This window comes from Phaseolus vulgaris, chromosome 4 (assembly GCF_000499845.2).
Source record: "Phaseolus vulgaris cultivar G19833 chromosome 4, P. vulgaris v2.0, whole genome shotgun sequence".
Taxonomy (NCBI): domain Eukaryota; kingdom Viridiplantae; phylum Streptophyta; class Magnoliopsida; order Fabales; family Fabaceae; genus Phaseolus; species Phaseolus vulgaris.
Window position 1 is genome coordinate 7,064,462 of NC_023756.2, and position 24,735 is coordinate 7,089,196.

Below are 24,735 nucleotides of genomic sequence, written 5' to 3' on the forward strand. Positions count from 1 at the left end.
TATTCTGAATACTATGTAATGACGTACCTAGTTCTTAGAATATGTGTTATTTATATTATTTTAGTGAATTTTTCTTATTGGGGCATATTAGAGAGTTTTGGTCATGTTTAATAGTGTATTACCTAACTCTTAATTGTTGATTAGCCTAACTAACTCTGTTTAAGCGTAATTGGATTTGTAGTGTCGTTCGACATAGTAACTGTGACCAAGACATGGTCTTGATTATACGAACCCTACCAATACAATAAAATTAATATGTTTTAACTTTTTTCCATATAAAAAGTTTCTTTGATTTTTACTCCTTCGAATTTTAAACTATTGATTTTGGTCCATAAAATGAACAAACTTAGTTTCCATTAATATTTTTTTATTTCCTGTAAATTATGAAATTAATAGTATCAATCCTAAAGCTTATTTTAAAATAGGTAAATAATATGTTATTTGGAGATATCAATATTAAATATAACACAAACATTAATAAATTTATCTGAAATGATCTAATAATGTTACATTAAACAAATAAGTTGTTAATGAGTATTACATCGAATAGGAATTACAAGGCAAACCCTTTATTTTTCAAGAATTTTAAACTAAAGAATATTTTTTTATCAATATTAAAATCAAAATTTGTTAATTTTAAGTAAAAAATTTAAGTCTAATAATAATGAACATTATAAAAATTGGTACCTTTTCCCCACTCATCTTTATGGTTTAATTATTATATTTTCTACCAGTAAAAAGAAAGACAAAGACTGGTGAGAGAGAAAAGGCAGTGGTTCTTCCATTTAACAATGATACTAATTAAGATTGTTTTTTTGAAATGTTTCTTCTACCTTGCTTGGTGTGCACTGCTGTTCCCACTCCCAATGAAAAATTTGAAATGCCAATTTTTGTAGATTTTGGAAATTTCAAATTTGGTCCTCCCATATGTAAAACAGTACAAGTTGGTGAAATACTACTGAAAGTAAAGTGACCCTTCTAAGATTTTGGTTTTGTTCTTAGCTCACAAGTCAGAACTAGAAGAGTCTATTCTTCAATTCCAAATTTTTTATTCACTAATGAGTTTATCTTTTTTATTTGAAGGAAGACAAAAAACTCAATGACCCTTTTTTCTAGACAGTGTAATGAGAAAGGGAATGTTGAGCTGATCATTTTTTTATCACAATAAGGGGTTTGATTTGTGCTTTGCAGGATCAAGTCTGTTCCTTTTATCTAATGAACAGTGGTGATGATGATGGAAATAACATGCATGATGATTAGCTGATGGCTTTTATCTTTTGCTTTCAAGTGCCATCCTATGTTGGTGTGCGGAGCATCTGCAACATTGATTCCCTTAAAATCTGATCTGGCTTATTGTTTTTTTCTTCTGGACCAATTTTCACCCACCACTTCACATTTACTTGCTTTGTCTTTGTGAGTGCTGGTTATCAAATCTCCATAGCTCAAAGAAATCGCTTTTTGTTAGAGTTAGAGTTGATTATTTTCTGTGTATTTTTTTGGGGAGAGGGGGGATACTGACCTGATATTGAGGTGCTTTCTGGGGAGCTTAGGAGATGCATGATATAGAATTGTAGATTTGTGTTGGGGTTAAGAAAAATGGGATCTCAAGGTGGGGCAGTTCAAGAGCCAAATACTACTACTAGTACTACCCCTTTGGTTAGGCAAGGATCCTTGTATAATCTGACCCTAGATGAGTTGCATAACCAGCTTGGGAATTTGGGGAAGCCACTTGGCAGCATGAATCTTGATGAGTTGCTGAAGAGTGTGTGGATTGCTGAAGTTCGTGGTGAGGCCCCGGGCTTGGACTTTGGTGGTGGTGATGCTGACATGCAAGATGGTCCTGCTGCTTCTGCTTCCTTTCTGAATCCTCAGGGAAGTCTAACTTTGTCAAGGGATCTAAGCAGGAAAACTGTTGATGAGGTGTGGAGAGACATGCAACTGAAGAAGGGTACTTGTAGGGATAAGAAAACCCAGGAAAGACAGCCTACAATGGGTGAGATGACTCTGGAGGACTTCTTGGTGAAGGCTGGAGTGGTTCCTGATTCAGATGGGGTTTCCTCACAGCATGGCCATTGGATGCAATACCAGCACCCTTCAGTGCAGCATCAGAATATGGTTGTTGGGGGTTATGTGGCTGGGCATGCCATTCAGCAGCCTTTCCACACTACGTTGAATCTAGTTTTGGATGCAGCATACTCTGAACCGGCTTCTTTAGTAGGAGCATTATCGGATACACAAACTCCCAGTCGAAAAAGGCTTGCCTCTGGTGATCTGGTGGAGAGAACTGTGGAGAGGAGGCACAAGAGAATGATTAAAAATAGAGAATCTGCTGCTCGATCTCGGGCAAGAAGACAGGTTACATTACATTTTTGTGTGTGTGTGTGTTTGCATGTGATGTTATTCTTTGAAATCTGCTTGTGTTTCTAATTTGATAAAGGTATCATCTCTGCCTGTGGACAGGCATACACACAAGAACTGGAGATTAAAGTTAAGCAATTAGAAGTGGAGAATGAAAGGCTTAGAAGACTGAATGTATGTTTGTAATTCTTACCTTTGCTTTGCCATTTTTATCTTTTTCTTGTTTAATGAAATATTTGCTTGTCACATCTCTTTATGGCCTGATAATGTTAATTTGCAGTATATAAGTATGACAATTCTAATCTTACAACAAACTGGTTTTGTAAAAATGAGTTAGACTTAAACTCCTTTTCTAACAAATTAACCATTCTTTTATTTAGAAAGGGAAAAATGATAATGGGAATTGGCTCAAAACTAATACTATGAATGTTGAAATTAGTTGAACTTCTAAGATAGACTGGTCTTTTATCGCTAATATGATTCTGCATTATTTTAATTGCATTTGGATCTACATTTTTGGTGTGTTTTACATGGAGAGAATGTTGACTAAAAATAAAATAGAAAATTTTGTGGGCTAACGTGTGTTTTTTCTCTTTCCTTACAACCATAATGTATCCTAATAGTAGTTGGTTCACAATGCAAAAGTTGCAGGAAACTCCATTGATTGGCCCTCTGAATATTTCATTTACTGTATCTGTCTTTTGTAATTGAGGCTAACTAACGAGGGAAGTCGTTGTGGGAAAGGTTGAAACAAAAGTACTTCGTGTTTATATGTGTACGTGCTTGTTTCCGGGGCATATTAATTGCAAATGTGTGTAGCACCTTTGTTAAATGCTTAGTTATAATCAAACATTGTACTGATTACAACATCTTCATGTTTCCCATTTTTATTGAGACAGTGATTGGATTTTTATGAGTGTTAGAATCTTACTGGTAGCATAGACATTAAAAGCTATAATATGTGGAATGCATCAAACTTTGGGGTTTATATCTGGTAATGAATAATCACAAGGTACAGTTAAATATTAGCTCAAAATATTTAAATTGCTTGAAAACATGGGACTAGGATATCTTCCTTTGCTTACATGAAGCAGATTGATAATTTCAAATGCTGAAGTTGGTATTGAACATTGGTTAAACTCAGCCAAAGCATCTAGTTTTGCTCTGGTATGCTGTGGCTAGATGGTTTTTTCCAGTTAACAAACCATTGTACTACTTGATGTGGACTTAGGCATCCCATAATACTTAAGTTCCTATCATTATGACACTCATATCATCTAATGGTGTGGCCATCCCAATAAATTGAATTTGTGAGAGAAACTTCATATGATTGTCCATAGTTTTATGTCTCTATTTTGGCCTCGACCCTTCTGTTAGTTTTTGAGATTATCCCGAGCTATTGGTTTCAATTTTTTCTTTACAACTTCACAAAACTTCAAGGAACCTTATGGGAAAACTTCAATGAAAAGCAGAGGTCCTAAAAATGTAAAACACAGGGAAGTAACTTCAATCTCAATCTTCTGGAGGATGAATTAGCTCACAACATTTTCCCCCCTCTGTAAAAATTGAAAAGTGTTGTACAGTTTTAAACACAGTACAAATATTATTGTTGTACTTAGATCTACAAGAGGATTACCTTATTGAAAACTGAAAGCAGTTCAGGGTAAATATCTATAAACATTTATAATCTATAGAACCTTCTTCTGGATCTTAGAACTTGAAGCAGGACATAACTCACTTGCCTTTCCCTGATAACTTGAACGTTTGGAATGGTTGTGTCCTTACAATATGATGATCAGATGATTTTTTCAATTGACACTTGAATAAAGAAAAAGAAAAAAATTGAATTATATAAGTTGATTTGAATTTATGGAAAAAAGTTTGGTTCATCTCATCTTATTTTCTTCTTGAATAAGTTCTAGTGAAAAGTTTATAACTTCATTAAATTTTGTTTTAGACTGTTCTTGTTTGTTTAGGATTTACCTGATTGAGAAGACTATTCAAATAGGGATGGCTAATGGTTTTCCTTGTTGCAGGAGATCGAGAAGGCATTGCCATCTGAGCCACCACCTGAGCCTAAGCAACAGCTACGCAGAACGAGTTCAGCCATCTTTTGATATCTTCATTGCAATGAATTCTCAATACTTTTTTTCATGCTATCACATCACATAGTTTTCATGTGCATTATACTGTTGACTCTTGACTCTGAGTTGTGGATAAAGTTGGGTGGCTATTTTTCTCCGGGTAGTTGGTTGTGATGCAATCAGTTCTCCCCAGCTTGCTCTATTCTACTAATGTTTTCCTCTTCTTTAAGTATATTTTGACAAGTTTGTCTTACAGTTTAAGCTGCACTATAAATATACTTTAATTTGGGATCCATTTATGTGAATTATGCAATTATATAATCACAGTGTACTCAGTTATGGCTTATAACTGCAGGACTAAATGCCTGTTTGATAAAGTTTATTAGCTGGAATAATATTTTATTAACATTCTCATAGAATTGAGAAATACAAGCCATTATTTTTTCAAATTAAGCTTAAACAAAACCAACAATTTGGTTTTCAATGGTGTAAAGTATCTTCATGGTCCTAGCTTTATGCCTGAATCATCCCACAAATCTTTTACAAATAAATTCTGCAATAGCCATGCTTGATGTTAGACCAGGTGACTCTATTCCGAAAAGATTAATAAGACCAGGTACTCCATGAATGTCCTCTCCCTGCACAAATGAAAATAGACCAAAGATGCCATTGTATAATTGAAATGTAGAAAATCAAACTACTCTCTCCATTCACAGTGGAATCTACCTTCAAAAGAATGAGTAGTTTGGATTGAAATTAAAAAGAATTATGACGGCATGTGTCAATTATTCATTCAGAAAACACTAAATGATCAGGCAGCTATATCCCAAAAGATGAACATGATTTTCAAATTGCAAAACTATAACTGCCTGCCTCCTTCCATCTTATTTGAAACATGAAGTAAAGTGACTTTATCTAGACAAAATCTATTAAGGATGTTATCTGAGTGACCTGAAATATTTTTCATGGAAACATGTGACATCCTTAATCAGCTTGTTCATTACAGTCAATAATGTCACATATTTTCATTCCCCTGACCCGATAGAAACTCATCATTATACCAGGTTGCCTCCTGGAACACTACAGTGCTAATTTATCCAAATCCATTACTGTGAAGTTACGTTAAGGAAAAATAAGGGTCTAGAACACCAATGCTTATTATCCATCTATTTTCAATAAAGATCAACAAACTAGTAGTTTTTAGCCAAAGCATATAAACCATATAACCAGAACCTTGTAGTTTCCAAAACAAGAATCATTAAGAGAAAAGCGTATGGTGTGAATGCAAGATAATCATGGAACCTGATGATTATACGCACGGTTTTATCGTGAAGTTAAAAAGTGATACTAGTTTCCCATGACGTAAAAAGATACACAAAATCTATGACATGTGTACTAGCCCTTGACACAAAAAGAAAAACAAATTATATGATGTGTAAAACATAGTTGTAGGACACCAATGCCAATCTTTTTCAATTATGATAAAATTGTAGCAAATGAAGTTTAGCATAAAGATATGTAACATAAGGTGGCATGACCAATGGGCTAATTTGGATTTTGGAGTTTACAAATTCATTCAGTCAAAATGAGAGAACTGGTACATAATGGACAATACTGCTACATATGGATGAAGTGCAGCATTGAATCTAACATCATGAACAATACTGCCTCTAATCAAGTTATGGGAAATTGTCAACATAGAGGTTGACTAACAATAAGAGAGTGTGAGAAAAAACCTGTATAACAAAATCAGCAGGCAGCTGTGAGGGTCCTGAAAGTTTAGGTCGGATCCCTGAATATCCAGCTACCAGAGAACCGTCCTTCAGATTTGGGAAGTACTTTCTTATCTCTGGATAAAATTGTTCAGCACGATTTGGATTTACCGAATAATCAAACCTAGGATTCGTTGTTACTTAAGTCAAATTCACATTTTTTTAAGTAATGAAAGAAAAGGGAGCATACATGGAAAACACACCATGAAAGAAAAGGGAGCATATGAACAAAAGTTTTACAACAACATAAGACCATATGCAGCTATAAAATAGCTCCAGTGAGGGAAAAATTTATGTAGTTTCATCAATAGGATAAGAATTAATAGATAATGCCTATTCTGAGTAGAGTGCAGAAGCTACCTTCCCCATGCTAAGAAACTTAAACGTGCCTCGTCAGGGAAAAGATAACACCAACCCAAGAACGTAAAGTCAAGTCTGAGTAGTATTATTTCAGCCCAAAAATATAAATCTGTACATACAACTACTTATTTTTAAATTTCCTTCTATGGTACACCTTCCACTCTCTCTCATTATTTCCCTGCCTAACAGAAAATGTTAGAAACTACAACATGATTTCATTATGCTTGCAACTAGCTAACAAAGAAAAAGATCTCATGACCATGACCTGTTGTTAGTTACTTAAAACATGCAGTAGAGTTGTTCAAGTACTTGGTACAATGCTATCGCAATAGTGGTAGGGTGAAAAATGCTCCAGGTGAGCATGTTTGACAAACTACAAATTAGAAATAATAAATATAAATCATGGAATTGAACCATTTCAGACACAAGCAGATGTTGCTATGGATTATGAGTTAGGAAGTAGGACATGCAATACAACCATATACTAAAATACATCAAAAGCATGCAAAAGACAGGAAGTACTTATTCTGAAAGCTTGAGATATCATCAACACTGTCAATCCATTCAACATTAGGGCCAAACTTGACCTGACCATTCAAGTCTATAGTAACATGCACTCCAATGCCACCATCCTCTGGTATAGGATATATCAAATGTCTAAAAGGAGAGGCTTTAGTATTAGATAATGTAAAGTAGCAACCCCGTGCATAGTAAGAAGAAGGAACAACTTCACTTTTTAGGCCACTAAATCTTTTTGCAAGGGCAAGGGCGCTTAGGCCAGTAGAGTTCACAACAAGTTTAGAAGTTAGCAGTAGTTCTGGATGCAAAATTGATGTCCCTTTCCATTCTTTAAGGCGGTCAGTTTCTGTCACATGGACACAGATATCATTTCCTTCGACATGGCCACCAATGACTGTTGAATTGTACGTGAATGTTGCTCCATGATTTTCAGCTTCCCCCTGGACGAGCATGAGGGTTCATATTCCTGTGAATATATCATTCTAACTCAAAATAAAAGCAATGAGTAATTACCAAAATCTTATTGTAAAATAGATAGATTCACAATGAATTTGGATGTCTTAATCCATCTTTAGAACATGGTAAAAGAAGCTAGAAATGCATACCACTAAAGAAAGCATTAATGAATGAGAGTCAACAATCCCAGTGAGAGGTGATAGTATTGCTTTCATGCATTGCAATTCAGGCTCCATTCTCATGGCATCAACACCATCCACCATCTTCAAACCACCAACCCCATTTTGAATCCCACAATTTAAAATATCACATAGCTTTGGAATCTCAGAAGATCGAGTAGCCACTATAAGCTTACCAATTTGTTTATGTGGAATATCATGCTTGGAACAATACTCATATAACATTTCTCTTCCCCTTACACAAAATACTGCCTGCAAAAAAGAGGCGACTGAATTATGGTCTACTCGAAAGGGGGCAAATCTGTAGTCTTTATTTTGGTTAGTTTCCAGGAAAATGAGTCAGCAAACAAAAAATCACTAGTTACTGTATGAATGTAATGATATGTTTTAGCGTTATAAACATTATTTTCACTTTGTATGGCATAAAGAATAGCTAAAAAGACCTAAACCAAGGTAACCAACGCACAGCAAACAGTTCACTCTTGGTAATTAAAATGAGGTTGAATATAAATCGTGTTTACTGCTACTACCATATAACATCAACTTTATTCAGCAAAACTAGAGCATAATGATTCATCATATGTTTTTACTTTTACCCAAATGTCGGAATATTTAACTAATGCATTCAATAGAAGTTCAAATGCAAAATTGCCATCTCTTAATCCATTGCCTCCCAATTGATCAACTCAAATGATGAAGCTTTGTAGGTCAATGAATGACTCAATCATTTGGGTCTCCAATACCCTTTATGCTCTTTTCACCTACTAACACATAACACCAAGATTTCAGCCCCTCCGTCAAGAGTACTACTGTTTGTGTGGCCACGAGGCTTATATGGACTGCATTTCTCAGCAATTTCAACGAAATCGAACCAAAGTACATAAAAATGACAACTTTGATTACAAGGGAGATACCAACCTTGAAAGAATTGGCAGGGTAATAAATACCAGCATGAATAACTTCACTGTTTCGGGAACTGGTCCCTGTTCCAAAGGTGGGGGCTGATTCTACGACCAACACTTCCCTGCCCTTAAGTGCTAGGGCTCTTGCCACAGCTATGCCAACCACACCAGCCCCTATCACTACGCACTCCACTCTCTCCTTTGGAACACTGTACCAGGTTGACCTATTGTTACTACTTCGGGGCTTGCTGCTCATGCTTCTCACCCAATTGCCAAATAAGTGTTTCTTCCATTTCATATGAACATCACCATTTCTTCTTGATGTTGATATGCATCCTTCAAACCTTTGAACTGCTTGTTTCAGCATTCTTCCAGCTTAGGTTGTTTCAACTCTCACCTTGTTTGTTTGTTTGATGTTTATTTGGTGGCAAAGAGAGGATGAAATCATGGATCAATTCACCATTAACAAAGGAGTTTTTGGAGAGAGTATCATCGAGAGAAGATCCGTGTTTAGAAATTGTATGGTATAATCGTTATAAGAAAATTGTAGCGCAAATATTATACACACGTAATTGATAATCTAAGATAAATTACCATTTCTTTTGCCTCCGAGTTTTAGGATAAAGAAATAATAGTTATTCTATTCATATTATATTGTTTTAGAGGTTTTACTAGCTAATGTTATATCATTGTATTTGAGACCCAGAAAATCTCATTATTAGACTAATGATATTAAATTGTGATTAATTAATTTTTTTAAAGTATGTTAAGAGAAAAAAAATGATAAGAACCTTATGTAAATAAGTTCTCTCAAACTAAAAAAACTAAAAAAACTTATAACAAGATGCAAAATTTAAGTTGAATTTGTTGACTCTCTTAAGGAACCATCCACATGTTGATCTATATATTGAGATTTAGATGATTTAAAATTCTATAAATTCTATTAAGATTTGTGTTTAGTAGAATCTTAGATATAATAGCTAAGAAATTGGATGTAGCTCTTGTGAACGAGTGAACTAGAATAAAAATTGTAACCTCATCTTTCAAGCAAATTTTAATTGGTTGATTTATTTTTTCCAGAATTCAAAATTATAATTGATTTTTTTTTTAAATATTTTAATTGGTTGATATTTTAAAGAACTTCATTCTAAACACATTTTTTAAAGAAAGTTTTAAAATTTTAATTCACCTCGTCTTGAACTTGGCCTATGTTGTTTACAATTTGTAGCAGAGTTGGTTCTTAAAATTTATTCAAGTTACGGTTTTATTTTTTTGAAAATGGTTGAGTTTAAGTTGTCTTTTGCTGAGAGTGTTTATTCTAACATACCACTTATGTTTGGAGGTGTAAAATGTCCTTTTTGGAAATTTAGAATGAAGATCTTTATTGAAGCAATTGATCGAGGTATTTGGGATGCAATTATGAATGGTCCTTATGTGCATACACATGTAATTGATAATAAACTTGTTGAAAAACCATGTGTTGCTTGATCTGAAGTTGAAAGTAAGAAAGCTTAATATGATAGTGTGGCAAAGAATATTATAACTTTTGAATTGAACTTGGATGACTACTCTCAAACTCAAAGGGTCTGACTACTCTGACAACTTATGCTCTTTTTGGAAAATTAAGAGAGCATGAACTTGAGATGAACATAGTGAATGAGCAAGAAAATGGAGAAAACAAAGTCAAAGGAATTGTGCTAAAATCATCAATCCAGAAAAAGAAGAATAGTGAGGAGGACTCTAATGAATGCAGTGACACTGAAACATTGAATCTGTTAACCAAAAAGTTCAACAAATATTTGAAAAAGAAAGGAAGGGATAAGGTTCAACTAGCTAAAAAGTACAATTTCAGAAAAATTTATTATGGTTCATCTAATTTTACCTGTTTTGGCTATGGTAAACAAGGACATATCAAGATAGAATGTCTAAATGTTTCAACCCAAGACAAAGGTTTTCATACGATAATTGAGAAAAATGGAAAAACTAGAAAAGCATATACAGTTTGGTAGGATAATGATGATTCCTCATCCAACTCTATTTCAAGGGAAGAAAAAGAAGAAAATTTGTGCTTGATGGCTAGGTATGAGTTTGCAACCAATAATGTAAGTTTTAGTTCTTCTAAAAATCACGAGAATTATAGTTAGTTGCTATATGCATTTAAAGAAACTCATGAGGAAACTAATAGATTGACTCTTTCAAACAATAGACTAAAATGATTAAACAATTGGTTGGAAAATAGAGTCAACACATTAGAAGAAGAGAAATGTTAAAACAAAATTAGAAAATCTAGAAATCATTTACAAAAACTCTTTTTGTAACTGCATTGAAACTAGTAAATCAGTCAATGGTTGTGAAAACCATGAAATACTACAAGGTAAAATTCACTATCTTATAAAAACTTTGTCTAACTTTTCAATGGGAAAAACAAACTTAAATGTGTTACTTGGATCACAAAACTATGTTTTTGATAAGGTTGATTTGGGATATAAGCCTATTTTTCATAATAAAGTAAAACAATTTACATGAAGAAAATTTTATTCCTATACACTTTTTCTACTTTCTATTTTATGTAAACACTACTTCTATACTCTTTTACAAAGATAAAAAGAAGGAAAAAGACTCTTCAAATTTGGGTTTAGGGTTTAGGGTTAAGCTTTTATATTCTTGCATTCGTGAAGTTACCCACTCTTAAGAAAACCTTTATTTCATATTCTCTTTGTGAGAATTACCTTTCTCATGAGCATAATTTTTCTCACACTTAATAGTTTTAGTGATAGATTCCTGGAGTATAATGATGAATAAATCACTCTTTTAATTAAGATTTATCTAATTGGATTTATTTGGGCTTTATTGTTATTTCTGTTAATTTTTGCTTTTATTTTGCTAGATGGTCTAATATTTTCCAAAGTAGATGGTCTCTTAGACGATCTAATAGAAGCATTTATTAGATGGGTTGAAGGAAGTTCTTGCCTATCCGAGTGGGTTCAATACGTGAAAGTCCAAGTTGTTTCTTTGAATCAAAATGAGAAACACAATCTGAGTAGAAAAAAATAAGAGAATAAAATCTACAATATCTCAAAAACAGAATTTGAAGCAAATCATCTGCGAAGATACGAAGAATCAAAGTTCGCAATAAAACTGGACATAAAATCCGAGAAATCTGAACAAGTTGAAAACTGGGAAACTGTAAAAAAAATATCTGAATTGAAATATATTTATGAGATACTTAGAGCAAAGAAACCTATAAAAAAGATACAAGCTTCAAGGAGAAATGATTAAGTTTCAGAGGTTGACATAGTGTGTTCGAAAAATAGAGCATCCTAGATCTTCTTAGTTTTCTTTATTTTCTTCATTGTAATTTTTTTGTTTGCCTTCATATGGAAGGTTAATTTCCTTTGGGTTGATTCTCTTGTAATTTCACAATGAATTCTAATGTTCTGTGTAATTTAAGTTTTGTTCTTGAATATCTTACTGTGCTAATGTTTGGTATTTTTCTAAGTTTAATTGTTGTTTTGGGAATTGTTTGTGAACGCATGTTGATAATTCAATTATGTCTTTAATTAAAAACTTATTTAATTTTCTGAACAATTTCTTGGACACATGATGCAAGAGGTAAAATATTAAAAAATTTATGAGTAGACGTATGAAGACGAGTAAGGTAAAGTTTTGAATACTGGCTTAATTAGATTTCATGTTGGATTCTTTGAGAGATGACTTGAGATCATCTAACCATAATTATACTATCACCTTCCCTCAACCTATCTTATCTTGATTGTACTTAGTGACAACAAAGAATACTTGAGTTCTAAATTTCAGGAGAGATTGAAAAGGATAACCATAAGGGATTTATGTAGTTTCCTTGTAACCAATTTTTTATTAGTAGAACCTCTTTGTGAACCAATATAATTGTACTCTTTTGTTTGTCTTTGTTTTGTTCTTATCTTTTAGATAGCTTAGATCATTTGCAAAGAAAAGTCTTGGAACTTCCTACTTCATATACGAACAATTAGATTTTTCACCAAAAATATCTCATTAAAATTATTTCCTCTCATCTATTTAAGGGATACTAGGATTATATATGTTGTATGTTTACATTAACTGACAAAATGTTTTTTTATAAATACTCTACTCATAGTAATAGTCAAAATAACGACCCTAAGGCTTGTTGAAAGTTAAAGAATTCTTATATGAAAATTTAACAACATAAATATTGAAATTCATATAGATGGGGTGTTAATTTAATAAGAACTAAAACAATACTTAGACACACTACTCTAACTACATATAGAATTTGTGTGAAGCTACACTTGAAGTTCTATCACTTCCATTACATGTGATACTAAAGTGAAATTAATTTTAATAAAAACTTTACAACAAATAACTTCAAGTAGAACACTTAATGTCATAGAGTTAGTTAATTGATCCCTGAGAATGGAAAAAGCAAGGACACCATAAATTGCAAGTGCACCTAAAACATGGTCAACAGCAAAGTAGTTCCCATGGAGTGACACCATGTGGCCCATAACAAATCAATCATTCAAAAAGGGTTTGTTGATTCATTCAAAGATAACACCTAAGTCATGCTACTAGGGCTTTGCTTGAAATGAGAAAGTACAAAACAAAAAAACACAGTCCTGCTTCTGTCCTATGATCAGTCAAAATTTAAAGAGTTTGAAAATTATTATATTTTTTTATATTCATGATAACTATGCATAGGTCATGTAAACTCAGTAACTCAAAACTCTCTCCCTCTCATCTCTTTTATTCATCAATCTTTGTTTTGGTTTTCATATTTCTGCTCATTTCACATTTTATGCAATTAACCTTTGCTACTAATTGCACAGGTTGAGTGAAGACAGACCCATTCATTCTAATCAAACATTTTCTTTATGTAGCTCCTACTCCAAGAAAGTCAATGAATAACATGTTGGGCCTATTATCACTTTTTTCATACATTGAGAGATTGGTAATCTTGTTGGTGGCAACTGACTCAGATACTGAAATTTCTGATGAGTTTGAATCTGAGCAATGGGATTGGTCCACACCCATGAGCCTTCCCATGTGTCCAGCTTCACATGAACCTTTCCAAGCACCAATATGCTTGTTAAAACTCCCATTTCTGGCTGTTGTCCTGCTTTCTCCAGATAAATCTGCAACCCCACAGAAATAAATATCAAACATGTAGCAGTAAAGAAGGAGGAGAAGAAGAAAATGACATGCATTTAAATTCATAGGGAGACTTATACAGTGGTCCCAATACTTTGATAATTCCTGTGAATGAACCTATAATTAGAGTCATACAATTTACATCATCTCATAGAGTAAACATTTTGTGATACAAATAAGTTGTTGCAATTTAAAAAGTTAAAATCTTCCATGGTTTGGGATCTTTACATGGAAGAGAAAATCATACCCATTAGAGCACCAAAGGCTTGGAGATTCTGAACAGGACAGGGGTTGTGAAAAGGCAGAGGAGTTGGTTTGGCTGAAGAGGGAGTGAAGGAGAGGTTAGTTCCTGTTGAGGCAGATTCATCAATGATGGTGCTGGAAATGGTTGATTCACTGCTTCCATTCATTGGCAAGGTCAAGTCCAAATCCTTTGGTGGCAGGATCTGAAATGTGGGCTTTCTCCTTTTGTAGACACATGACTTCTCCCTTTGCCTCCTAGCCATGATCACATGCCAATGGTTCTTCACTGCATTATCTGTCCTACCTGGGAAGAGTCTAGAAATCATGGCCCATTTGTTACCATACACTTTGTGAGCATTCAAGAGTCTCTCCTCTTCTTCCTCACTGAAAGCCTTTCTGTTAATTCTTGGATCTAGCTGGTTAAACCACCTCAATCTACAACTTTTCCCTGCAATACCATTCAAAGTCAAAAAACAAACAACCTTGAGGAAACATTTCTCAAAAATCAACACTGAAAAAAAGAGTACAAAGAATCTTATTCTCAAATCAAGATTTTTAAACAATCTTTTCCATACAATAAAACTCTACTAAAAAAAACATATCTGGTTTCACTAAAAACAATGTCATTTACCTGATCTTCCTGGAAGATGTTCTGCTATTGAGTTCCAATTTTGAGCTCCAAATTGTGCAACAAGCTCTTTAAGTTTGACATCTTCAGCTGGTCTCCAATGTCCTCTGGCACAAAGTTTAGTGTGTCTAATTTTTCCTGTAGCAGAATAACTATCAGCTTCAAGCTCTTCACCAGGCTTCAAAGACAAGCTCATGGCTTCAACCCCAAAAGATGCTTCTCCCTCCTGGGAGGCATGGATCACAGAAGGGTTCAAAATCTGAAAGGGTATATCAGAACTTTCAGATTTCTTGCCTTCAACATGACCCATCACCCCTAAAATGTTGAAAGAGTGGAGACCAATAACAGTAACAGGAGGTGAAGGAAAAACATTCATTTCAGCACTGAACCCACAACCACCATTCCTGAAGTGTAATGAGTCACTCATTGAAACTGAAGATGCAGGAAAGCTGAAAGGGTCTAACTTTCACAATGCTGAGTGAAGAAAAGCATTAAAAGACAGTTTAGTTAGGTGAAAAAGGGTTATAAAGAAGCACACAAAAACATCATACGGCAAAGAGATTCAAGGCTATTATGAATTCCCACTCTCAGCCTGCCATTGATGAGTCACACAAGAGAGAGAGAGAGAGGAGAAAAATGGTGGTCAGCATGAAGACACAGGAACCAGAAGAAAAAGGACAAGGCTTTAAAGAAGAGTTGAAGCAAATTAAAAATCAGAATTTTTTTTGTTTTACTCTTTGATTTTTAGTTGTTGAAAGTTCAAGGTTTATTTTTCTCTTTTCTGTGAAAATAAGATTAGTGGGGTCCACTGTTTTCAGTTTCTCACTCATTCTAAGGAAAGATGAAAAACATTAAATAAAGATGAGTGAATGTGTGCATGCAATTTCATATCAGTTCGTGTGGTCTGTCACTGTCACACTGAGGTTGCACGTTTTTTCCTTTTCCCAAGTTGCTTGGTAAGACTTTTTAATTTTATTTTTTACATTTTTTAAAATTTAGACTTCACCAACTCATTAAATTCATTTCTGGCTTATTTTTGTGTCTATATTTAATAATGAGTAAGTTTGAGTTTTATAAAATGTTAATTTTTAAGTTGCCAAAATCAAATAACTTTTGTTGAACATAATATATCGTTTAATTATTAAAAAATATTAACCAATATCTTTGAAATAATAATTTTCAAATATTGTTTAATTACAAGTAATTAATATTGTCATTATTTACACTGTGTTAATATTCCAAAAAATGTATTGATATAAATTTTAAAAAATTGAAGGATTAAATTGATAATTAAGTATTTACAGAGACAAAAATTGTACATTCATGAAAGTATAAGGGTAAAAAGTGGATTTATTAAGTTAAGAAATTATTAGTAAATTTTTTTTTTAAGTTTTCCAAAATGAAACAATTTTAGTTCAGGTTGATTCAATTTAGAATAAACGTTTCTAAAATAAATTATTATTTTTAAATAACCACTTATTTGAGAAGTAGATAGCATTTTTTTATTAAAAGAAGTAAAAAACTATTCATTTAAGCAAATTAGATAAACACATAAAATTTTATAATAATAATAATTTAAAAATTAGTATTAATATTGTCCGTGTAAATAAGTAATGAATACTTTCACACTTATATATTAATATATCAACATTTTTTAAATAGAAATAAGAAAAATAATACTAATGCATTATAATAGTTTCACTCTAGGAAATAAAGAACAAAATGTGCAGTTTAGTTTTTAATGAAATTAAAATTGTACCTTGACAAAATTATAAAGACTAAAACTAGATTTAAGTTTTTACAATTTCAGTTAAACATTACATATTTTTAATCACTATAAAATATTTTAAATTTTAAATTATGTAATTTGCTAAATAGTTAAATAAAGTATTTTAATTCCGAAATTTTTTCTTTTAAAAAATATATATGATAACAATGTAAAACTGAAAGTATATCACTTTTAAAAATATAAAAAATTTAAATTTGGATAGAGATTAACGGAATAATTAATTATTTATCCATATATAAAGCAATAATAATCATTAAAATAACAATGTAAAAATTATAGTAGATAATTTTTGATACAGATGCTAAATAGTTAAATAAACGTATTTTAATTCAGAAATTTTTTCTTTTAAAAAATATATATATGATAACAATGTAAAAATGAAAGTAGATAACTTTTAAAAATATAAAAACTTTAAATTTGGATAGAGATTCACGGAATAATTAATTTTTTATCAATATATAAAGCAGTAATAATCATTAAAATAACAATGTAAAAATTATAGTAGATAATTTTTGATACAGATTAACTGAATAATTAATTATTTAAAAATACATATCTTTTGTGTCTCTTCTTACTCCTTTTATTCTTATTTCTTTATTTGTCCACTTTACTTTTTATTGTTTTGTTCAATTTTAATTAATATTTTTCCAAGAATGAGAAGAATAATTTACTAACTATTTAATAGATATGAATATTTTTAAAATTTTGAAAATTTAATACATCTAACACCTTTATTTTCATGGTATCATCTAAGTTATTAAAATAAAGCTCCAAAAGAAATACTTAATTTGATATCAAATTAATTTGTATTTTTAACTTTCTTTAATTAACTAATATTTTGTAATAACTAGTTCTCCAGAATAAGTAAATAAGATTTAATTTTTTTCATAAAATATGCTAATTAAAAATTATTTAATATTGTCCAATTAATCATTAAATTGTTTGAAATAATACTGGTCTTTCTAGTTTTGACACATTTTGTGCAAATCTGTACCTTATATGAAGATTTTTTTTATTTAGAAAAATATGTTATATATATATATATATGCTTATATTAATTTATGTAATAGATACTTAATTTTTTTCAAAAAAATACTTTGTTAAAAATATAATTTGAAAATTTACTTTGTTTAACTAAAATATGCACACCATTTATACTAACTACTTAGATAAAGAAAGAAGACTAAATTATTGGATTTAAATTTAATTTATTAAAGGAATAATTACATTAAACTATTTAAAATAAAAAGTAGAAAGATCATGCGAGTAAAATGAGCATAAGATATTAATAAAAATTATATTTCAATTATATTTATAATATAAAGTTTGAGTTATATGTTAAAATTAAAAAAATATAGTAATAAAATCAGAATATAAGTGAACAAAAATTAGAAGAAAATCATGTGTACAAATTAGCTTCACAACCTCTTAGTTATTTAATTAAAATCTAAATATGACCTATTATTTTAAAATGTATAAGCATTTCGAATTTTCAAATTATTAAATATTTAATTTTTCTTTAATGTTTTCCTTTTATTAATTAAAAATAAACAATTTATTTATCAAGAATTTATTAATTACCTTAAAAAAGCTTAAATTCCAAAATGTTTTAAATGTGCAGCCTTTCTGTTATTTTATTTTATGCTTAAAAAGTAATTAAGAGAATAGTTAGTCTTTTCTTTAAAAATAAAATAAAATATATATATATATATATAATTTATAGTCTTAATCTTAATACATAAAAATAGATATTTTTAAATAAGTGTGAAAAACAAAAAGAATACTAAAAGATTGAGTTGAATTATGTTTTAATTTTTTTTTTGATAGTTTGTTCGTAAGTATCATCTAAATACGTGACAAACAATAAGTTGGTTTCCTTAGTCACATAAACGGTTAAAGATTGAAAACTTCTTCTTTAGGTTAGTGCTACAAATATAACATGAAATATAACAACATAATAAAGGGAAGAAATTACTAATGTTTGATTTTTTCACTAGCAAACTAATCTTGTAAGATAGAAGAGTATTCTTTTGACACGCAGTCACTCCATGCTTATATGTATGAGTATTGTTTGACAACAAGTCACTAATTGCTAACACGAGTATTCTTTTATAATAAGTGACTCTTAGCTAACACGCGTACTTTTTTTAAACAAATCACTCCTGACTTAGGACAAAAAAAATTGTCTAGATTGTGATAACAAAAGTTACCTATCAGGGATGGGTTACTTACAAGGTTAAACAATCTACTAGTTTGCTAAATGAACACAACAATGTTCTTACAAAGTTATTTAAGGCACAAAAAGATGTTGACAACATTTTAGCACTTTTGCAAATCAAACTTTCTTTTATTTTCTTGATGACTTTATATAGGCATAGAAGAAAATATTCGTTGCAAATATTTGTCTGGCCGTTGAGCAAGTTGAACTTTTTCCTTGCGATGAGCTAGCACATAAAATATGCATTAAATGTTTTTCCATGAATGAATTAAATGTCCTTTTGTTCTTTAAGGAACATCATGGTAGCTAGATCTATCTATCTCTCCTTGAAAAAAAAAGCATTTATTTAAACTTGTGTAAAAGATAAAGTCATACGAAACATACAAACTTCTCCAAGTCATAGTATGAAGCATACAAAATTCTCCACGTCATAGTGTAAAGGATATACTTTTTCAAATTTGACAAAGCTAGTTCTAGGGGTTAGGTGAAACAAAAACAACTTTAGCTCGAGTTTCAAAAAGATTGTTGATTGTAACAAAAGATTCAAGTGAATCGTTTTAGTTAGAAATAGGGAATGAACATTCATTGCAACATATAATAAACATATAGATAATCATGAAGTGTACGATGTTAGCTAAGAGATTATGTGCATATAACCTAATCATCAACAAATGCTTATTAGACGTAAAGTAAGAAAACCTAGTGTTATATCGTTTGATAGACAAAACATTCACATCTTCCATGATTTATTATTTTAGGAGAAACTATCATCTTATAAACAAAGATTGACCATGTTTTATGCTTTGTTGTTTTTAGAACAAAATAAAAACTATGGGTGTTTGACTTTTCCTTAACAATCTTCCCCTCTATGATGGTGGTGTTTAAAAAAAATTAAACCTAGTGTTTTCAAAACACAAGGTTTAACAAATCAAATGTTTGCAAAAAAAATAAATTCAACACAAACAAAATCAGATGTATATAAATATTAAAGTGCGAGTTTGATGGGTGGTTAAACTATTAAATCTAAACTGAATTCTCTAGGTAGATAATATTAATAAGATATAATATTGTTAATTGAATTCTGTCTTTTAGAAGTTTTATCTTCAACACACCCTTACTTTTTGTAATATCTAAGGAAAAAAGGAATAATAATGGAAGACAAATCTAAATGTTTAGGAATTGAAAAATCTACAGATTGTCTTATAGTGAGTACCTTCTTGGATAAGGTGAAACTTGTTTTCTTGAGGATCAAAATATCTTTTCTTGGTTCCACCCTTTTATTTTGTTTCTCTCTCTTTTTCTTCATTTGAGTTTTATCCTTATCCATTTATTTAGGAGATAATGGTTTTAATGTAGTATTATGCCCTATGTACATTAAGAAGTAAGTATTAACAACACCGTGATGAATGCCATTTCTATTATATTGTCACAGTCTTCCACAAAGAAAAAGCTTGATTCCACAATAACAACATCACATAAAACTTTATCATGTAATTACTAATGACTTAACCATTGGGGGTTGTAAGGTTTAGAATGAGGGATGGTGGTAAGTTGAGATTTTCCCACCATCCTTTGATTTGCTACATTGGTGCAAGTTCCTCCATCAACAATAAGGATGCAAGTTTCATTCATGATTATGCATATTGAATGAAAAATATTTACTCTTCAATTTTATTTAAAAACTTTTTTAACATGTCCAATCATGATCTTAATAATTAATATATATCTTTCAATTGGAGATAACACAATCTTTATCACTTGAAGAACTTTCACTTGAGGAAAAAGAATATGAAGAATGTCATGAACTTACTTCCCCATCATCTTTCAACATCATAGCCCTTTTGTTTAGACACTTAGATGCACTATGTCCAAAACTCAAACATTTAAAACATTTTTGTTTTACTTTTCTTTTTCTTGAAAATTGGGTTTAGATAACGAAGATAAAGGGTTTTATGACTTGTAATGTGAAAAAAAACAAGAGTGAAGATTTTTACGAGGGAAGAAGAAGAAGAAGAATGAGAAGTTTTAGAACACATACCTTGGTACAATTTCACCTCATCCTTTTTATCCTTTTTTGAGAAATTCCATACAGAGTATGATGAGGATCATTTTTAGGAACTTCTCCTTTTAAGTTAATTTTCCACCTTTGTAACTTGGTGGGCAAGTTCTTCCAAACCTATGTAATGGTACAACTCCACCACATCTTGGACGTCTTGATTAAGCCCATACATGAACCTTGCCATGGTTAGGTCTAAATCTTAATCAATTTCACATTTAACAAGGATCATTTCCATATCCTTATAATAATCCTCCATATACTCCTTTGCCTCAACCTTTGAAGTTGAATGATCAAGTTAATGGTACAACTCTACCACATCTTGGATGTCTTGATTTAATCCATTCATGAACCTTGCCATGGTTGGGTCTAAACCTTCATCAACACAAGTTTTAAGATGTATGCTAGTTTAGATCATAAGAATCCTACATTCTGTCTTAGTTATTCAACCTTAGAATAATCAAAATCCACTATCTTTGTATGTTTATTACAAGCATTAACTCATGAAAAACATATACAAGATATGAAACATAACCAAATCAACTTATGAATACAGTTAAGGAGGATATGTCTAACTCTTAATCACACCAAGAGAAAAAAAAAACAATTTAATTCTTAAAATACCTTTCAAGAAGACAAAAAGGTGAGTACATCCCAAAAAATTCATAAACACAAAAAAGACGTAAAAAATTGAAAGATATCACCTCATTTGTCCTGTGATTAAAAACACAGATAAAACAAATAGGAACTTAATCACAACTATAGCATTGGTTTCTATGAATATGTTTGAAAAACAAGAGTGATTTGAGAGTTTGTTGAAACCTTTTTCTTGGATCACTCTTGAAACTTGATTTTTAGCATAGAAATATATCTTAAAGATATATCATATTTGTATTCACAAAGTTCTTTATGGGTTGGAGAAAGCTTCAATTTATAAAATTTAAGTTATTAATAAATTATTCTTAGAAGAAATTATGATTGAGTAAAATACCCATTCTATTTTAATTGATTATATTACTCTTTAATACTAAATAATCAATTATTTTGATGGTTCATAAATTATTTCAACTTTTCATTTATTTCAAAAAAAAAATTTAAAAAAAGTTAATCGATTATTAAATAATTTTATTTATTTATTTTTTAAATATATTTTTCTGCTATCTATTTTAATCCGTTAACAAAGTAGATAATAATTATCCTATTTTGAAACATATAAAGAACAATTTAATCAATTATAAAAACCTCAAGGTTAAAAACAAACTTAAAATGATTTGAACCTTTCAATTTTTTAAAGGTTAAAGTATATTGAAAAGAGGTTCTAAGTTTGTTTTAATTAATTAAGGTTTTATGTAATAAATTAATTTTTCTTGATATGTTTACAGGACATGATAATCAATTATTAGTTTTGATAATGGGTTAACATAGAGAAGAAACAATTGCATTTTTTAGCTTGTCTTTAAGGATAATCGATTAACTTGCTTGATCAATTATTACTTTTATTTAACGAATTGAAATATTTCTAGAAAACTGGAAACAATGGATAAAGCAATAATGAGAGATATATATGCACAAATAATTTATACTGTTTCACTTTTACACCAAGAGCTACATCTAGTCCTGAATAAAACAACTGAGAATTCACAAAACCAAGAACAAAATTTACACAAGATACAACCAAGAGTTTAGTTCTTGAATCCTACAAGAACACTCACTCCTAACCACTCAACATAAATTCAGAAACCCTTTCTGAATTTGCTTCAACAGAAGACAAAGAAAGAAATAAAGGTTGAGAAAACCTAGGATATTAAAGATGAAGCACAAAAAATTCAAACTCATAAAACCTTTTTCACAACATAAGAATATCCAAGAAGCAAAAATAATCCTTGAGAACAATTTCAAAACTTTATGTTTTCTCTCTTTCAAAATTCTTCTTTGAAATGTCTAGATTATCTCTTTATACAAGATTTTAATGATTGCAAAAATGGTTTGATTATTTATTGAAAACAACTGTATCAATTTAAATCTGTTTAGTTATAATAATAAAAAATTGTTAAAAACATTTAATTGATTATTTGAAATAACTAATTGTTTTCTTTTACCAGAAGAAATGAATAACTTTTAAACCAATTATTTTATCAAAATAATTGGTTGATTTCACTAAACAAAAAAGATAAAATAGAAAACAAAACATTTTCAAATCTTTTAAAAACTTTAAGTAGTTTCAAATTGTTGATTGATAATATAAATCAATTTGTTAACAATACTTACTATAGTTAGAAGAATTTAATAGAAGTAATTTTAACCGATTAAAAGCTTGAATCAACTGATTAAAAAACACAACAAATTTTTGAAAACAAAACCTTTCTTGGAGATAACTTTTGAAGATAACTTAGATTATAATGTATTGTAAAGAAATAATACAAAATCTACCTAGACACACACAACTTCCTAATCTTCATGATAGATTGGATTCATCAAAGTAAGATTTTCTTAGTTAACAAATATGTTCTTAAGTTGTTCCATAAATGATGAAGAGCAAAATAACTGATTAACTAGTTAAGTTATTGATTAAAATAGAGTGTTTGTTACTGCTATTCACCTTTTTTTTAGAATAATTGATTAACAACTTAAAATAACCAATTAAATGTATTTGAATCAATTTTTAAATAACTTTTCAAAACTTCTATAGCCTTTAATACAATTAAAAAATCATATAACATACTTTAATACGAGTTGTTTTCATTTGTTTCAAAAGTGCATCAAAGAATTTTCGAGAAATCTTCGAACTCTCTTGGTTTTGTCAAAAAGTTCTAAAAAGTGTATTTTGGTATATATTGAAAATCCTCTTTTGATTATTTATGTTGTGCATATGCTAATATTTTTTTCATGGTTGTGTTGGTGGGTTAATCTCAAATGTTTCCTCTTGATCGTTAAATGGTTGAATTATGTTCTTGAAAGTGTTTTCAAGAGTTAAATTGATGTTCTCTTGAAAGTTTTTCAAGAGTTGTTTGTTGTTTTCTCTTGGAGTGATCCAAGAGATAGACATATCCTCCTTAAGTGGTTTTAGGAGTTTATATACTTGTTTTTTTCTATTTTTTATAGTTTTACAAGTGTCAAGTGCTTGTGATAAACATATAAAGGTAGTGAATTTTGGTTGTTCTAAGATTGAAGATCTAAAAATGTACGATCTATTATGTATGAACTCGTATAAATCTTCCTATAATCTTTTTCATCATTTCTCTATTTTTTACATATTATTCTTGTTGTATTAATTTTATTTGTGCTATTGTTTTCATTTGTGATAAACATATAAAGGTAGTGAATTTTGGTTGTTCTAAAATTGAAGATCTAAAAATGTACGATCTACTATGTATGAACTCGTATAAATCTTCATATAATCTTTTTCATCATTTCTCTATTTTTTACATATTATTCTTGTTGTATTAATTTTATTTTGTGCTATTGTTTTCATTCATAATTGCATTCAATTTTTAATTAAACTTGTTTTTAAAAGAGTTTAAAAATGGTTTAATTCACAACATAATGACAGTTCAGCATTAGTTATGGCTTCAATTATTATTGAAAGTTTAGATGTTGAAAGTCAACACTTTTATGCCCAATTTAACATGAGTATTATATAACCTATATGTTGAAAGGTTCATTTACCTTCATTATATTTTTAATAAAATGTCATGTAGTTTTTAAATAAACATTCTCCTTCTTTAAGCTTTTAATAAATGACATTTACATTTTTTAAATTTCATAATAAAATAAACCTCATTTATTTTATTTTATTAAATGTATTATATTCATTAAAATTTAAAAATATATGAAAATTAAAAATTAATGTAAAAAATATAGAGATTAAATTTTTAAGTAAAAAATATAAATACAACAAGAACACAAGTATTATTTTACTAAAAATATAAAGATGTAGATATCATTTATTAAAAGCTTATGAACCATCAATAATTATTTAAAATTATAAAAGTATAAATGTCATTT

At 30.2% G+C, this 24,735-nt stretch overlaps 3 protein-coding genes across 4 annotated transcripts; 1 reads left to right on the forward strand and 2 right to left on the reverse strand.

Moving 5' to 3' along the window:
* The first annotated feature begins 763 nt into the window (after positions 1-763).
* Positions 764-4,791, forward strand: LOC137837114 (ABSCISIC ACID-INSENSITIVE 5-like protein 3). 2 transcript variants are annotated; one of them, XM_068645977.1, is made up of 4 exons: positions 818-964; positions 1,192-2,355; positions 2,461-2,532; positions 4,395-4,791. In XM_068645977.1, exons 2-4 carry the CDS (start codon positions 1,597-1,599, stop codon positions 4,473-4,475), a joined length of 912 nt encoding a protein of 303 aa, XP_068502078.1. In that variant the 5' UTR covers positions 818-964; positions 1,192-1,596; the 3' UTR covers positions 4,476-4,791. The 2 variants fall into 2 exon arrangements, with proteins under 2 accessions (XP_068502077.1, XP_068502078.1); XM_068645976.1 differs by having other exon boundaries at positions 764-2,355.
* Positions 4,779-9,252, reverse strand: LOC137837112 (L-2-hydroxyglutarate dehydrogenase, mitochondrial). Its single transcript, XM_068645974.1, has 5 exons — positions 8,647-9,252; positions 7,699-7,980; positions 7,097-7,533; positions 6,179-6,338; positions 4,779-5,080 (listed from the first exon to the last, which is right to left on the reverse strand). The coding sequence occupies exons 1-5, from the start codon at positions 8,995-8,997 to the stop codon at positions 4,967-4,969; spliced, it is 1,344 nt and encodes a 447-aa protein (XP_068502075.1). The 5' UTR covers positions 8,998-9,252; the 3' UTR covers positions 4,779-4,966.
* Positions 9,253-13,361: 4,109 nt separating this feature from the next.
* On the reverse strand, positions 13,362-15,382 carry LOC137837113 (transcription factor MYB56-like). The gene is made up of 3 exons (XM_068645975.1): positions 14,671-15,382; positions 14,044-14,487; positions 13,362-13,780 (listed from the first exon to the last, which is right to left on the reverse strand). Exons 1-3 carry the CDS (start codon positions 15,092-15,094, stop codon positions 13,518-13,520), a joined length of 1,131 nt encoding a protein of 376 aa, XP_068502076.1. The 5' UTR covers positions 15,095-15,382; the 3' UTR covers positions 13,362-13,517.
* Between the last annotated feature and the right edge of the window lie 9,353 nt (positions 15,383-24,735).

Excerpts from the sequence above, each read along its gene's own strand:
- LOC137837114 (XM_068645976.1), top strand. The coding sequence starts at position 1,597 with ATGGGATCTCAAGGTGGGGCAGTTCAAGAGCCAAATACTACTACTAGT. Across the intron at positions 2,356-2,460 it reads GATCTCGGGCAAGAAGACAG|GCATACACACAAGAACTGGA; the intron begins GTTACATTACAT and ends GCCTGTGGACAG. Across the intron at positions 2,533-4,394 it reads AAAGGCTTAGAAGACTGAAT|GAGATCGAGAAGGCATTGCC; the intron begins GTATGTTTGTAA and ends TCCTTGTTGCAG.
- LOC137837113 (XM_068645975.1), bottom strand. The coding sequence starts at position 15,094 with ATGAGTGACTCATTACACTTCAGGAATGGTGGTTGTGGGTTCAGTGCT. Across the intron at positions 14,488-14,670 it reads ACATCTTCCAGGAAGATCAG|GGAAAAGTTGTAGATTGAGG; the intron begins GTAAATGACATT and ends ATGGTATTGCAG. Across the intron at positions 13,781-14,043 it reads AGCCTTTGGTGCTCTAATGG|ATTTATCTGGAGAAAGCAGG; the intron begins GTATGATTTTCT and ends GTGGGGTTGCAG.
- LOC137837112 (XM_068645974.1), bottom strand. The coding sequence starts at position 8,997 with ATGCTGAAACAAGCAGTTCAAAGGTTTGAAGGATGCATATCAACATCA. Across the intron at positions 7,981-8,646 it reads ACCCTGCCAATTCTTTCAAG|GCAGTATTTTGTGTAAGGGG; the intron begins GTTGGTATCTCC and ends TCTTTTTTGCAG. Across the intron at positions 5,081-6,178 it reads CTGCTGATTTTGTTATACAG|GGAGAGGACATTCATGGAGT; the intron begins GTTTTTTCTCAC and ends TCATTTGTGCAG.